Source organism: Pyricularia pennisetigena, chromosome 1, assembly GCF_004337985.1.
Source record: "Pyricularia pennisetigena strain Br36 chromosome 1, whole genome shotgun sequence".
Classification (NCBI taxonomy): Eukaryota; Fungi; Ascomycota; class Sordariomycetes; order Magnaporthales; family Pyriculariaceae; genus Pyricularia; species Pyricularia pennisetigena.
Window position 1 is genome coordinate 3,211,615 of NC_043740.1, and position 12,133 is coordinate 3,223,747.

Sequence of the window (12,133 nt, forward strand, 5' to 3'; positions counted from 1 at the left end):
GGTCTGATGCAGTTTTTGGACAAGACCGGCGTCTAAGGTTTTTGGTTGATATAGTACATATTACGTACATTAGGATTGACTCAAAAGCCTGTGTCAGCATTGCGTAACAATCCTCTGGGGCTCCAGACCAACAACCCAGAGATCCCCTCATGGAAGATGCCAGCAACTAACCCGATCGGTTTGTTTACTTTCCTCCCAAATCAACCCATAAACGGCAAAAAATATCATCTAGAGGCGACCAATACCCGCTTCCATGTTGCTAATAGCTGCGGCTAATATCGCTTGACCCGCGGATGTTTTACAGTTGACTTTTTTTGAAAGAGCCTTTTTTTTTTCTCTTTCTCTTTCTCCAAATATCCTCTCACTGTATGTTGGAGTATGGGATGTCCTCTGTACCTTTCCTCGCTGCGGTTGACAACACCATTGTGACTCAGCATCGAGGACACCGCCACCACTACCACCACAGTCGTGTCGCCTTGGATGGTAGTGGCGCCGACAGAGTGGTGATAGATGTTTCCTCTCACCGAATAGCAGTTGTTCAGACCAACCATCATGTAATGTGACTTTTCATAGGGAAACTCTTGAGGTGACAAGACAGAGTTGAGATGTCGTGCTCAAGATGCCGAAAAGAGCATATATGCCACTATAGGATCATCTCCAGTAATCGGTTTATGGGCCCGCTATCTGTTCATGGCCTTGGTTTGTAAGCCACCGCTTCAACCATCATGTACCGGCTTGCGTCTCGATATTGGCTCCCGGAGGACGAGCTTGCTCTGTGATGGGTTGATAGAAAGCCAATTGCGGCCCTGGATCCAACGTTCATAGGTCATCCAGAGTTGATCTCCTCCGTTTGATCCGAGATCTGGGAAAGTCTTTGGCAACGCACCGGTGTGGTGGTGGTATAGTCCACGGGCTCGGGTTGGTAGGTAGGTTTCTAATAGGCTCAAGAATAAATCAAGCTTGAGATGTGCCTAGCTAAATCTGTATACGAGAATGTAAGTTGCCAACCAGCTTGCGATTCTATCACATCTCAATAGAAGCTATCGGGCAGAGACAATCATCAGTTTAACCTATTCGAGATAGTTTACATGCGAGCAAGGTTGAGAAGCTCCTGCGGCAATACCCGTAGTCTTTTCTATTCGTCGAGCTTATCCAAGAAGCGCATCTTTGCAGGGCTCACAGCCCTCTATACGTCATCTGCTTGCTGGGTTATAGAGATCTTCCAAGCACAAAACGGAACGGGGAAGGAAGATGAGAAATTCCGAAGAAGCAATAAAGAAGCATGTGAAGATCTGGTGTGTTGGGTAAGTCTGTCGGTACCTAGCCGCCAAAAAGAAAAAAAGAAACTTTTTCTTCTATGCAAGTCCCGGTAAACTGTCCTTGGACGCCGAGTCGGATGGATCTTTGCTAGCATTTTCGAAACGACAGGCACTTTGTTACGCCAGGATTTTTTTTATCATTTCGATGAACTGGACAAAACGAGCCCCTTATGACGGCATGACAGAGATGCTGGCGCGCTGCAGACCTTTCCCACGTCCAAGCCCGAGGGCGCAAAGGGGGCTTCATTTTGCACTCTTGTCGCCCAAGCACAACTGGCAAACCGCATCTAGTCTGGTTGCAGCTCAGCATAAAGGAGCCATATGATACAAAATCCCCCAAAACATTTAAAAGATTAAGTTGCGCCACTGAACTCGGTGCCTGGGCATTCACAGATGATCATCTGCCGGATATATGGGCACCAGCAACTTTACAGATGGTACCAACGATCTTGTTCGACATTTGTTGCATCGACTGCATGGAAACCAAGATTCCACTTGACTCGATGGATGCGAGATAACAGTAATCGAGATGGTCCGAGTCAAAAAGCAACAAGTCGCTTCCCAACACGAGCATCAACTTTGGCAATCTCGGACTCAAGTCACTGCTGGGAAGGTTTTAAAAGACCATGACTTACTTGCCTTGGGGTCAAGTGAGTCCTAACCACTGTGAAGACGCAAAGAATAACTAACCTTGACTGTAGCCTTGAAACAGATCAACCAAAGACATGTGTCTCTATAGGGGCGGCAACACATTTGGTTGCATCTGCAGAGCGTATCACGATGTGAATGAAGTGGATTATTATTTTTTTGTTCCATTTCAAAAGACAAGGGGTCTTTTGACAAGGCATGTTCTTTGGAAGCACGGGCGAACAGGGGAAAACATGGCCTTTTCAGATTAGTCCCTTGGATTGGCGCTTGGAGAATGAGGCTCTTTTTCGATCACGAGCATTTACCCCTTGCATCAGCTCCAGGGATGGAAATAAAGACCCCTAGCATGACATCAGGACAAAATAAGACCTTTACCTTACCGAATCAAGTTGGGCAGCCCTTGGCCTTGGCGCTAAATCTCATGTGCTTATATAATGCAAAACAACCCTTGGAAAACCCGTGTGCGTTCTGGGCTTGGGCTGTCTCAGCCTCGACCCGGGTTAAAAAGTGGGTATGCGTACAGTACCTTACCTTGCCTGAGTGACGTGATTTCAGGCCCAGTGGACTGTGCTCATTTTAGCCTAAAAAAATAACTCAGAGATTGTTGGCTTCTCTCGTCCTTGCTCCTGCAGCCGTCTGCATCTGCATAGAAGCTGTGGGGCTCAGTAAATATGGTTGTCGTGACTCAGGTGTTACTGGTAGTTTTATGCCTTGGATCTCAGGCATAAAAAATTCCCCGAACGGACGCCCATATTGCACTTTTAAGGATTTCCTCCTGACTGAAAAGCCGCCGTATCGGACGGAGGCCTGGGAGGTTGATTGGTCGGACGAGGTGTGGATCCCACTACAGATACTGTACCGTACTTACGGGGTACAGTACGCACCAGCCAAGTTCCAGCCTAGATTTTGGTACACGGGTGAACTCGGCACTTCTCTGCCATTGGCATCGCCTTCCCTGCCAGGTCTGGCGCCGATATGCCGCTCGGATCTGGGCTAGCTGCGGAAAAACAAATGTCACGACACTGATCACTTGACTCCGCGACGAGGGATCTCCATCCAAACATCTCTTTTGATTTGCTCCCGCATTCGATTGTTCATATCTTCATTGGGATCCATGCATGGTGGCTGCCACGGTGTTTTGTTATTTGTCGTCTGTGGGTCGGTTTGCGTCCAACCGAGTAGGTTTTTTTTTTTTTTTCCCTCCTCTGTGAGAGGCGACGCAAAAAGGGGACCGTTGGATATCAGACCAGACTGGATATTACAAAGCTCAGCCAGATTAGAAGGAAATTTGACGGGGCGCTTTGTTCCCCGTTTGTTTCTTTCCTTCCACGCATTTCTTCTGACTCGAGCTTTCTTGATTGTTTCTTTTTATCACGTTTTTCTTATTTTTCTCTGCAAGTACGAAAACATGGCTTTTTGTCAATACGGATCAATCGTACCTTTTAATATCCGATTCCTGCCGTCTACTGAGTAGCCAAATTTTTGACAGACACGAACTTGTCTTGACTAGAACTAGGTGCCTTAGTGTCAGAAATCGAGGTTGGACAGCTGTCTGGCTGTATCTATGGAAATTTGACTTTGGACATGCGCGGCCTTGACAAGGAGCTGCTGTCGAAGCCGAAAACAGCTATCGACGCAACCTGCCAAGCCTGTCTTATTTGCACAAGTTCGCATGGCCCAATACCAGCTTAAAAAATGCCGCTACTGCCACAATATGAGCTTGTGGATACACTTTTTTCTCTAGACCCTGTTCTCATCGCTTCCATGCATTCTGAAACAGCAGACATGAGCGCGATGGATTCTCACCCTGAATAGCAAAACACTGTTTACTTCGTAAACCGTGTGTTGATGTCTCTTTTTGCAAAGCAACCTCCAACGTCGGGGGGTTTTCCCAGTCTCCACGATTCCTGGTGTCATCGGGGCGGTGAGCGACTTGTATGCGTGACATGATGGAGGGGAAAAAGGTGGCGCACTTTTGGAGCTGTGGGTTCCCGCCCCGTCGACCAGCCGCCGCCGGACTCTCTAGCTTGGCGTACATATTGCTGCAAAACTCGTGGCGAAAATACATTGCAGTTGGCTTTAGTCTCCAGTCAGAATAAAGAACAAAACAAGCTATTCCACTTTTGGTCCCCTCCCAGCGTCCCTAGGTCCTTTTTTTTCATGTGTTGATGGAATAACAAAAAAAAAAAAAATTAGAAAAAGAAATAATAACAAACATCGTCAGTGACGAATCCAAGCTTAACTCGTTTCCATTTTTTTACTTCTGCATTCATCACTTGCAATCCAATATCGTACACCAACTAATAATCCACCCCCCAGCGAATAACATCGTTGGGCTGCAGTGAGGCTACTCGTTGGGACCCGCTGGACGTTATCTTGCAGTAATCCATTGGTCCGTCGGCGTAACACTGCGGACCTAATTCTGTGGGTAGATCAAGGGTTTTTGTGACAGTGCGCTAGCCCGGTCCAGGCAAACTGTGCCCTTCCCTGTCGTTCAAGTCCGTGCCGTGGCAGCGACTTATCCTGCGACTGCCCTTTTTGCCTTCTGCTGCCCGTACAGTTTGCACGCTCTTGCACCGTCATCTGCGACTGGACTCGTCCTCTCACTCGCCTAAGCTCAGATTTGCGAGGAATCGACCCACTTTCAGAAAGCACCCACGATTGGTGGTTCCTTCCTTCCTGCGCTTTCCTCAATCTCCGCACCGTAGGAGAGGGCATCAGGAGAAGACGAAGCGCCTATCCGTATTGCTACTGTAGTCCTAGGTATTGCACGCACCACTCCATACCCATACCATACCACACCACCGCACACGTCGGCACGGTCATTCATCAATCGCATCACTGCATTCGAATTCTGCCCACTTCAGCCCCCCGACCGACCACCCACCACCACCCACCCACGCCAAGTCGACAACACCACTCTTCAGTCCGCAAAACTGCTTCCACAAGTGTCGTCTGCGTTGCCTCGAGCAGCCAGCGCACTGTCCGCTTCCTGCTTCACGAGTCGATTCCCCTGTTCCAACAGCAAAATACAAACAAAACCGCCTCCGACCCTGGCGGGCCCAACGATAGCCTCATCCGCCCTCTGCGTTGGGCATTGATCGCCTGCAGCCCTCCCAGCCCCAGCCGATCATGTCCAACGAAGAGGTCTACGCCGTGGCCAACGGTGACACAATCGCCGTTGTGCCTCCGAAGCCCACCGGCTTGAACTCGCCGCCCGACAGCAACAATGCCATGAAGCTCGACGGTAGCGATTCAGAGCTCAGCGACCTCGACGATGCAATCACCGCGGACCTCCAGGCTGCCCGGCCAGATGGTCCCGCGGCCACCGCGACTGCTCCGACCGCATCCGAGCCCGCACCCGAACCCAAGATCGATATCGGCGAGGTGCTGCCTGCCGAGTATTCGGGTACTGTGCCCGTCTTTAAGCCGACCATGGAGCAGTTTCGCGATTTCAAGCTCTTTGTATGTCTTTGAGCGTCGTCGGCGCACCTCCCCCCCGGGTGTTTTGTTAATAGCTACACAATCAGAGCACGACATACTAATATCGCATTACGCTTTTGCTTTGTAGATGGAAAAGGTCAACCCTTACGGCATGAAGTCTGGCATCATCAAGATCGTGCCGCCGCAGGAATGGCGAGATTCCCTGCCCCCGATCGACGACCTTGTCAAGACCATCCGAGTGCGCGAGCCCATCAAGCAAGACATCATGGGTTCCAATGGAACGTACCGCCAGGTCAATGTGCTGCACCAACGCTCCTACAACTTACCACAGTGGAGGCAGCTATGCGACCAGAGCGAGCACCAACCTCCGGCGCGCAGAGGCGAGCGTCGTGCCAATGCAGACAAGCCGAAGCCTGCGCCGAGGCCGAAGCCTGCTGCTTCTGCCGCCAGCAACGGTACCACGACCACCACAAGAGGACGTCCCCGAGGTCGCCGCGGGCGTGGAGGTCGTGGCAAAAGTGCGGCCGGCACGAGGAGAGAGTCCACGGTTGAGTCTGAGACGAGGCCCATGACTCCCGAGTCCCCGAACGGCGAGGAACACACAATTGCCGAATCCGTCGAAAACGAGCCCGGTATCAAGATCGAGGAAGATGAAGACGATGCGCCCGTGATGCCTAGACGGATGGGAGCTGTTAGTGGCGGAAAGGGCAAGGTTCAGTCCACTTCGGCTCGGCGCAAGTATATTCGACGTGAAGGATCGGCGATGATTGACGAGGCGGCCTTCAAGGACTGGGACTATCGCATGGACATCTCCGACTACACCCCAGAGCGTTGTGAAGAGTTGGAACGTACGTATTGGAAGACTCTCACGTACGCCCAGCCACTCTACGGGGCCGATCTGGCCGGTACCCTCTTCCACGAGGATACCGAGCTGTGGAACCTAAACAAGCTTCCCAACCTACTCGACGTCCTTGGAACCAAGGTCCCGGGTGTGAATACCGCCTATCTTTACTTGGGCATGTGGAAGGCCACTTTTGCCTGGCATTTGGAGGATGTTGATCTCTACAGCATCAATTACCTTCATTTTGGTGCCCCCAAGCAATGGTATAGCATCTCTCAGGCCGACGCCCGCCGCTTCGAGGCCGCCATGAAGAACATTTGGCCTACCGAGGCCAAGGCTTGCGACCAGTTCCTGCGGCACAAGGCCTTCCTCATCTCGCCCTCCCACCTGCAGCAGTATTACAACATCAAGGTCAACAAATGCCTGTCCTACCCAGGAGAGTTCGTCGTCACATACCCCTATGGGTACCACTCGGGCTACAATTTAGGTTATAACTGCGCCGAGGCCGTCAACTTTGCCTTGGACTCCTGGCTTCCCATGGGCAAGATTGCCAAGAAGTGCGAGTGTGCTCAAGCCCAGGACAGCGTTTGGGTCGATGTTTACGAGATAGAACGCAAGATGCGCGGGGAGTCAACCGAGTATGAGGAAACGGAAGATGAAGAAGAGGAAGATGACGAGGACGACGACGTGTCGATGGCTGGCCTGCCCACTCCACCATCGAGCCTCATGGTCCGCGTCAAGGCTCGGGGCCGCAAGCGCAAGCGAACCGGGGCAGACGTTGAAGACAGACCCAAGGTCAAGAGGATACGGCTTCGAATCAGATCGCATGTGGAGCCGCCCTGCTGTCTCTGCCCTAACAGCATCCCGGGCGCCGAGATTCTTCCCACGGATGATGGTCGCAAGGCCCATCGTCTGTGTGCGCTCTATCTGCCGGAACCTTTTATCGAGGTTGTCGACGGTCAGGAAGTTATTGCCAACGTCGCTAACATCGCCAAGGCAAGATTGGAGCTGAAGTGTCTCTACTGCCGTTCGAAGAAGGGGGCATGTTTCCAGTGCTCCCAGAAAAAATGCCCCAGATCTTACCACGCCACTTGTGCAGCAGCTGCTGGAGTTTTCGTTGAAGAAGGCGAGGTCCCCATCTTTGGCGAGGATGGTACCGAGTATAAAGAGCAGGCTTTCGAGTTCAGCTGCCGTTTCCACCGCAACAAGCGGGACAAAAAATTAGACGGTCCCGCTTTGGAAATTAACCCACGTGTCAGAGAAGCTGCTTCAGCCCTGAAGGTCGGGGAGACATGTCAAGTACAATACTATCGCGGAGAAATCTTCGCGGGTGTCGTTGCCGAAAATCGCCCAGACGAAGAGACTCTCCTACTTGACATCATCCCCAATGGGTACGACGCCCCAAGTTCAAAGAAGGATAGGAACAGCAGACTAACCCAGCATAGCGATCGTGTCGAGGTTGAATGGAAGTGGCTCTTGGTTCCCGATCCTACCGAATTCCGCCTGCCCAAGGCCTCACCGAACGCGCTACCGATGCCAACCTCTAAAAAGGCTCAGGCCGAGATTCACGCTACCAAGCGCGCAGGAGAGGAGCGGCCAAGGGCAGACGACATGTTTGCCGAGGGTTTCAAGTGGGCAGAGTTCCATACTTGCGACAAGGACGAGTTCAAGAATGCGCCACAGGGCAAGGTCGACTTGTCCAAGGAGTGTCAAGTGTGGCATTATCTTGGCAAGACATCCACAGATCTTCGACCCCAGTATACCGAAGACCTTGCCCGTCCCCAGCATAACCCAAAGAGCAGCTTCTTGGACTCCATTTCCAAGCCAACCCCGCCCCGCCGCCTGTCGATAACTTCAACTTCGTCTGCTGAACCTCGCAGGTCTTACACCCCAATTCCTCTGCCCAAACTCCCTCCAGGCGCTCTCAAGACTGAGAAGCCGTACGTGTACAAACCTCGCAAGTCGATCTACGAGTCGCAATTCTCGCCACAGACCTTCGCCCCCAAGAACCCTATGCCCCCTCCCACTTCGTCGACTTCCCAGCCCCAGGCTGGATCCGACCCGCGATTCAAAGTGCCTTCTGCCCCCGCTTCTAGTACTACTTCTGCCGCTGCCGCCCCAACTGCGATTTCAGGAAACGCTACCACGACCACCGACACCAACATGACTCAAGCTAACGCTTCCACTGCTCCAACTTCTTCCGCGTATGTATCCCCCTACAGCTCGTCGACTGCTACCACCGCGAATACAGCGCGCCCGGCTGTTGGGGCTCCGCTAGGGCCGCCCCCGCCCAAATCTACTTGGGCGAAGCCAGCTTTGCCAGCTGCTTCACGCCGACACACAGTCTCTGGCGGAGCTCCACCTGTCCCAAGACGGAATTCCTTGTCCGGGGCTCAACCGCCCGCCAGACCAACTGCAGCTGCTGGTGCCGCTCCTAGGCAGTCTAAAGTTCCACTGCCGCCCTATGTACTTCAGCAGCAACAGAAGCAACAGCAGCCCCAGCAGCAGCCTCAGCAGCAGCAGCAGCCGCAGCGCTCGCAACTTTCTAGTGTAGCTCAGAAATATGCTTTCTTCCAGGTGAACCACAACAGGTATGATTGCGCCGCTACCGAATCATGCATGGTTGACGTCAAAACAAAGTGGCTAATGCATGACTAAAATAGGGACTCGTCAAGATATCGTACACCCTACGCCACCTGGGGTGGCTTCACCAATGGCTACGAAGGTAGTCTGCAGCGGCAGTTGATGATATCGACCGCTCGTGCTCGCTCTCGGTCTACTATCCAGCACCGGCGCGGTAACAGTTTCAACCTGGGCGGTGGGCTCACCGGACTGACCAAACCTGCAAGGCATCTTAACTACAGCGACACGGAGGATTCTCTTGATCCCATGGATACCTTCAAGTTTCCTGCGTCTGAACCAAGCTCAGTACCCAACTCAGTTCCTCAGTCGCCATCTTCAATGTCGCTCGACTTTTCGATGCCATCTCCGCATTTGACGGCAGCCACGGCTCCTTCGCCTACCTTCCCTTCGCTGCCTGATACCTCACTTACGCTGTTTGAGCCCTGGGATAGTGCACCTTCGGCCACAAGTCCGATGTTTCCATCGCCTCAGTATGGATCGATGTGGCAACAGCCTTTCATCGGACCACTAAGCTTCATGGAATCAATGTCCCATACTCTTGGTCCATTGGGATCGATGGGTCTGGGGCCCCTTGGTCCTATGGGTTCCGGCTCTCAAGGTAAGGATCTCTCAAAACGCAATTTACATACCGGTTCACCATGTTAATGTGTGTACAGTGGGTTCTTTTGGGGGCTCGGCGGACGTTGTTTTTACAACGCCAGCCATGACCATGAATCCCACAACGCCACCGCCCATGAGTCCTTTGACTCAGCATGTGCCATCGACGCCACCAGGATCCCGCGGGTCCCAATTTGTTTCGGGGACCCCGTCGGTGCCTACGTCACCTGGATCGTCGGTGACAACCTCGCATCACCAAACCCCGGAGCAACAACTGAGGCAACAGCTTCGCAGGATCTCAGATCCACCGCAGTCACCGTATAGTTCCCCATATCCCTTTTCTTTTATACCCCGATTCGGTCACCACAAATAAACATTCAGAGATGGTGAGAGAGGAAAGTCGAAAAAAAGAAGAAAAAAAGAGCTTTTCAGGAGATTTCAGCAAAATTTGGAGGGGAGATGCAGTTGGGGATCATGCAGAGGGTGGAAGAAAACACAACACATTTGATCATTTCAGGAGAAGGACAACAAGCTCACACGCGCGGTTACTCACTTTTGCAGGTATCGTTTCCGGTGTTTAAATCAGCCGAGGTCGCGACATAGGAGCCGCAGCTCTCTAAGCGGTTTCAACCAGTTGCAAGGCCAGATTCTCAACCTGTACCCATCGCTGCCGAATAACAACGTACCGAGCAGCACTTGAGAGGAGCCATGACACTAGGCCATTCCGAGAGAAGAATCAATAACGGTTGACAGGGCGTGGAGAAAATGTGAGCCGAGCTAGAGCACTTCGGCAACGAGGTCAGGCCAAAAGCCGGAAGACGAAAACTTTGCGTGGCCATGACGGAGAGGATTGAAGATTTACGACTGCATGAGGATACGATGATCTTTGGAATATGCCAGCGAAAGCATCAGTTGCGCTGGACCAAAAGCTTCCAAAAAGAAATCGAAAAGCCAACGGGTATCACAGGACAACTGGTCATTGAATGAGGGTCATTACTGACGATTTTGGGGATGAGATTGGTTGCTGCAAGCGGCTGCAACAGACGTTACAGAGTCAAGAGCTTCTGCTTTCTGGGCTTTCGCCCAATACTATCGAGCAGGACGGGCGCGAATTGCAGAATGAGATTCTGGGGACTGCGCGATTGATTTGTTCAAGAGGGCCATGAGGTCTGAGGACAATGTCCACACCCCGGAAGAGGGCAGTGGATCACATCGCGAGAGTACGTGGAGGAACAGGTTCTGAGGCTTTGATGCATTGCCTTCTTAAGGAACCTGATAAGTGCAGGAAAAGGGTATCTCTCTTCTTGCGTGTTATAACTAGATATGGCAGGACGTTATGCGCCAAGGTGACAAGTGGATGGGGGCAGGGTCTTTTTTCGACTGCTATAGTCGGTCATTCTATTCTTGTTACTTGCTGCCCTCTTTGGGAGCATTATCATTTGTGTGTCATTTTTTCCCCCTCTCCCATCTACTGCCACTTCACCATGTGCTTCTTTCGCTGTCACCCCTACCTCCCTACCTTTTATTCAACACTATTGGGTTTAGAGGAGGACCAGGAGGCTTCGTTCTTTTCTTTTCAAGGCGTTGACGGCTCTAAACCTTCGGAATCGAGCAAGAGGAGGCCGATTACATTATGGTAGAAAACAGGAAGGTTTATTTTTGGAAAGGCGACCCCGTGTAGGGCGCCTCGGCTATACACAAAAGTTCTCAATTTGGTTTGGCGGCCTTTGTTTCTTAGCTAAACAAGACTCGAAGTGGTCTTACCAGAGTCAATTATACAACGGGGCGAAAAGCGAACCCCATTTATTACGGAGCAACCAAAGAAATGTTCCTTTGAAGAATGTCTTGTTGGTATTGATGATTGCCGGGCCCCTTGGTTTTTTTTTTTTTTTTTTTTTTTTGTTGAGTTGTAGCCAACTGTCACTATCCACAGCGAGCATGTTTACAGGCCTGTCAATTTATGTTTTCGGAGCTAGAGTCGAGGTGACGCCCTCGAAGTGGCTTTCCTCAGGGGAGCACTTTGTGCGACTTGGGCATCCGGCGACGGTGGGCGGCTTTCAGTAAGTAGTTGCTACAGGTACAACGGTACATGGGAAGTAGAACTCGTAATTTGGGTTGGCAGGCAACAACGTCCAGCGACATGGTTGCGTTTTACACCCGTCTGGATGTCCTCATACATCCTTTTGGCATTCATGGGTATCTCCCAAAAATGCAATGATGGGATAGCGACCGGGCAACAAAGACACCGGGAAGTGGCACACAACAAGCTGGAGGAAAGTTGATTTGTCGAGGCCAAGTGGGCAAGAAGACCGCCCGTGACGCTATCCTTTGAAGCTCTGAGGCATCCAAGCATTTACTGCCAGGTCGTTGTGTCCAATCAGAGAGAGCCTTTGCAATCAAAAGCTGGCAGCTGCAGAAAGGAATCAATCAATAATAAATGGAGCGGCAAGGAGGCAAATATCGATTCGCTTCTGCAAGATCAAGCGGCAATATGGCTTCCAGAGAGACCAGAAATCCGGTTCTTGGATGGTTGTATGGATGTCGACTGTCCGTTTTTCCCCATGTAGGACAGACAGGAAACCAAGACATTTCCTTTCCCCCCCTGTCGCTACCTCTTGAATGTCATTTTCTTTTGTTGAAC

At 51.6% G+C, this 12,133-nt stretch overlaps 1 protein-coding gene across 1 annotated transcript; it reads left to right on the forward strand.

The window, feature by feature from the left end:
• Positions 1 to 5,099: 5,099 nt before the first annotated feature.
• On the forward strand, positions 5,100 to 10,658 carry PpBr36_07513 (uncharacterized protein; the record flags this gene model as incomplete). Its single annotated transcript, XM_029894650.1, has 6 exons — positions 5,100 to 5,432; positions 5,539 to 8,843; positions 8,916 to 9,493; positions 9,552 to 9,810; positions 10,054 to 10,174; positions 10,545 to 10,658. The coding sequence occupies 6 exons, from the start codon at positions 5,100 to 5,102 to the stop codon at positions 10,656 to 10,658; spliced, it is 4,710 nt and encodes a 1,569-aa protein (XP_029747940.1).
• Positions 10,659 to 12,133: the final 1,475 nt, after the last annotated feature.